This window comes from Penaeus vannamei, chromosome 25 (assembly GCF_042767895.1).
Source record: "Penaeus vannamei isolate JL-2024 chromosome 25, ASM4276789v1, whole genome shotgun sequence".
Taxonomy (NCBI): domain Eukaryota; kingdom Metazoa; phylum Arthropoda; class Malacostraca; order Decapoda; family Penaeidae; genus Penaeus; species Penaeus vannamei.
The window spans coordinates 35,055,706-35,058,205 of NC_091573.1; the positions used below are offsets into that span (position 1 = coordinate 35,055,706).

The window sequence follows — 2,500 nt, forward strand, 5'->3', positions numbered from 1 at the left end:
GACTGCTCTCGAAAAGGGAAGTGTACAAGGACTGCTCTCGAAAAGGAAAATGTACAAGGACTGCTCTCGAAAAGGGAAATGTACAAGGACTGCTCTCGAAAAGGGAAATGTACAAGGACTGCTCTCGAAAAGGGAAGTGTACAAGGACTGCTCTCGAAAAGGGAAATGTACAAGGACTGCTCTCGAAAAGGGAAATGTACAAGGACTGCTCTCGAAAAGGGAAATGTACAAGGACTGCTCTCGAAAAGGAAAATGTACAAGGACTGCTCTCGAAAAGGGAAATGTACAAGGACTGCTCTCGAAAAGGGAAATGTACAAGGACTGCTCTCGAAAAGGGAAATGTACAAGGACTGCTCTCGAAAAGGGAAATGTACAAGGACTGCTCTCGAAAAGGGAAATGTACAAGGACTGCTCTCGAAAAGGGAAATGTACAAGGACTGCTCTCGAAAAGGGAAATGTACAAGGACTGCTCTCGAAAAGGGAAATGTACAAGGACTGCTCTCGAAAAGGGAAATGTACAAGGACTGCTCTCGAAAAGGGAAATGTACAAGGACTGCTCTCGAAAAGGAAAATGTACAAGGACTGCTCTCGAAAAGGGAAATGTACAAGGACTGCTCTCGAAAAGGGAAATGTACAAGGACTACTCTCGAAAAGGGAAATGTACAAGGACTGCTCTCGAAAAGGGAAATGTACAAGGACTGCTCTCGAAAAGGGAAATGTACAAGGACTGCTCTCGAAAAGGGAAATGTACAAGGACTGCTCTCGAAAAGGGAAGTGTACAAGGACTGCTCTCGAAAAGGGAAATGTACAAGGACTGCTCTCGAAAAGGAAAATGTACAAGGACTGCTCTCGAAAAGGGAAATGTACAAGGACTGCTCTCGAAAAGGAAAATGTACAAGGACTGCTCTCGAAAAGGGAAATGTACAAGGACTGCTCTCGAAAAGGGAAGTGTACAAGGACTGCTCTCGAAAAGGGAAATGTACAAGGACTGCTCTCGAAAAGGGAAGTGTACAAGGACTGCTCTCGAAAAGGGAAATGTGCAAGGACTGCTCTCGAAAAGGGAAATGTGCAAGGACTGCTCTCGAAAAGGGAAATGTACAAGGACTGCTCTCGAAAAGGGAAATGTACAAGGACTGCTCTCGAAAAGGGAAATGTGCAAGGACTGCTCTCGAAAAGGGAAATGTACAAGGACTGCTCTCGAAAAGGAAAATGTACAAGGACTGCTCTCGAAAAGGGAAATGTACAAGGACTGCTCTCGAAAAGGGAAATGTACAAGGACTGCTCTCGAAAAGGAAAATGTACAAGGACTGCTCTCGAAAAGGGAAATGTACAATATCACTGTTGCTGATAATAATGACAACTGTGATATTGGTGAATAATGATGATAAAGGTAAATATAACGGTGATGACAGGCATTGCGTTAGTGATCATTACTATCATTTCTTTTTTTTTAGGGTTTTCTTTATTATCATCCTTGTCATTAGCATTATTATCATTACCATTCCTGGCATTATCACTTCACTAACGTTATTGAAAATGTGAAATAGAATACCTCATTTTTGGAGATGAAAACGCCAAGGAATTCCAAAGAAAAGAAACAAACAAACGCATCGTAAAAATGTAAACAAGAGAGAGAGAGAGAGAGAGAGAGAGAGAGAGAGAGAGAGAGAGAGAGAGAGAGAGAGAGAGAGAGAGAGAGAGAGAGAGAGAGAGAGAGAGAGTGAGAGAGTGAGTAGGTGAGTGAGTCAGCTAGTGCAGCTCATTCATGTTCAATTATATCGATTTAATATACTGACAAGAATATTACAACAAAATCAATCAATGAATTCTAAATGGTAATACAGATTATTAAGCATTTTTTTTCTCTTTATCACTCATGCTAGACAGTTAAAAGCAGAGGAGGCTGAGTATCTGAACAGATAACACTAAATAAAATACACTGCTATACCTATTCCCATATGAATTAACATAAAAAAGACGACCAGAAAATAACTTGACTGACTGACTTGACTGACTGACTGACCTCTTCAGCAACATACTGAAGAAGGGCTGACTTAGCGCGCGCTGCTTCTTCGTAAATCGGTGGCATGTCCAGGGGGGTGCGGGGCGTCCAGAGCCATTCCTGAAATGTCCAGAAGGGCGTTATGGTTAGTTTGTGTTCATCCTGTGTGGCATTGCAGGGTGCAGTTGGCTGGTAGGTCATAGACACTTTAAAAGTTTGGAGATGCGCTATTTGTATATGTATGTATGTATGTATGTATGTATGTATATGTATGTATATATATATATATATATATATATATATATATATATATATATATATATATAAACAGCTGGAAGATTTATGTAGTGGCTGGAGCGAGGGAAAAGGAGAAGGTGAGAGTGAGAGTGAGGGGGGAGAGGGAGAGGGAGAGGGAGAGGGAGAGGGAGAGGGAGAGGAGAGGGAGGGGGGAGAGGGAGAGGGAGAGGGAGAGGGGGAGGTGAAGGGAGAGGAAGAGGA

General features: G+C 42.3%; 1 protein-coding gene across 1 annotated transcript in view; it reads right to left on the reverse strand.

Moving 5' to 3' along the window:
• The window catches only part of LOC113824533 (uncharacterized), an 11,658-nt gene that overhangs the window by 2,574 nt on the left and 6,584 nt on the right, over positions 1–2,500 (reverse strand). The window contains exon 5 of the mRNA XM_070138878.1: positions 2,024–2,122. Within this exon, the coding sequence (XP_069994979.1) occupies positions 2,024–2,122 (99 nt within the window). The remainder of the gene's footprint in view (positions 1–2,023; positions 2,123–2,500) is intronic.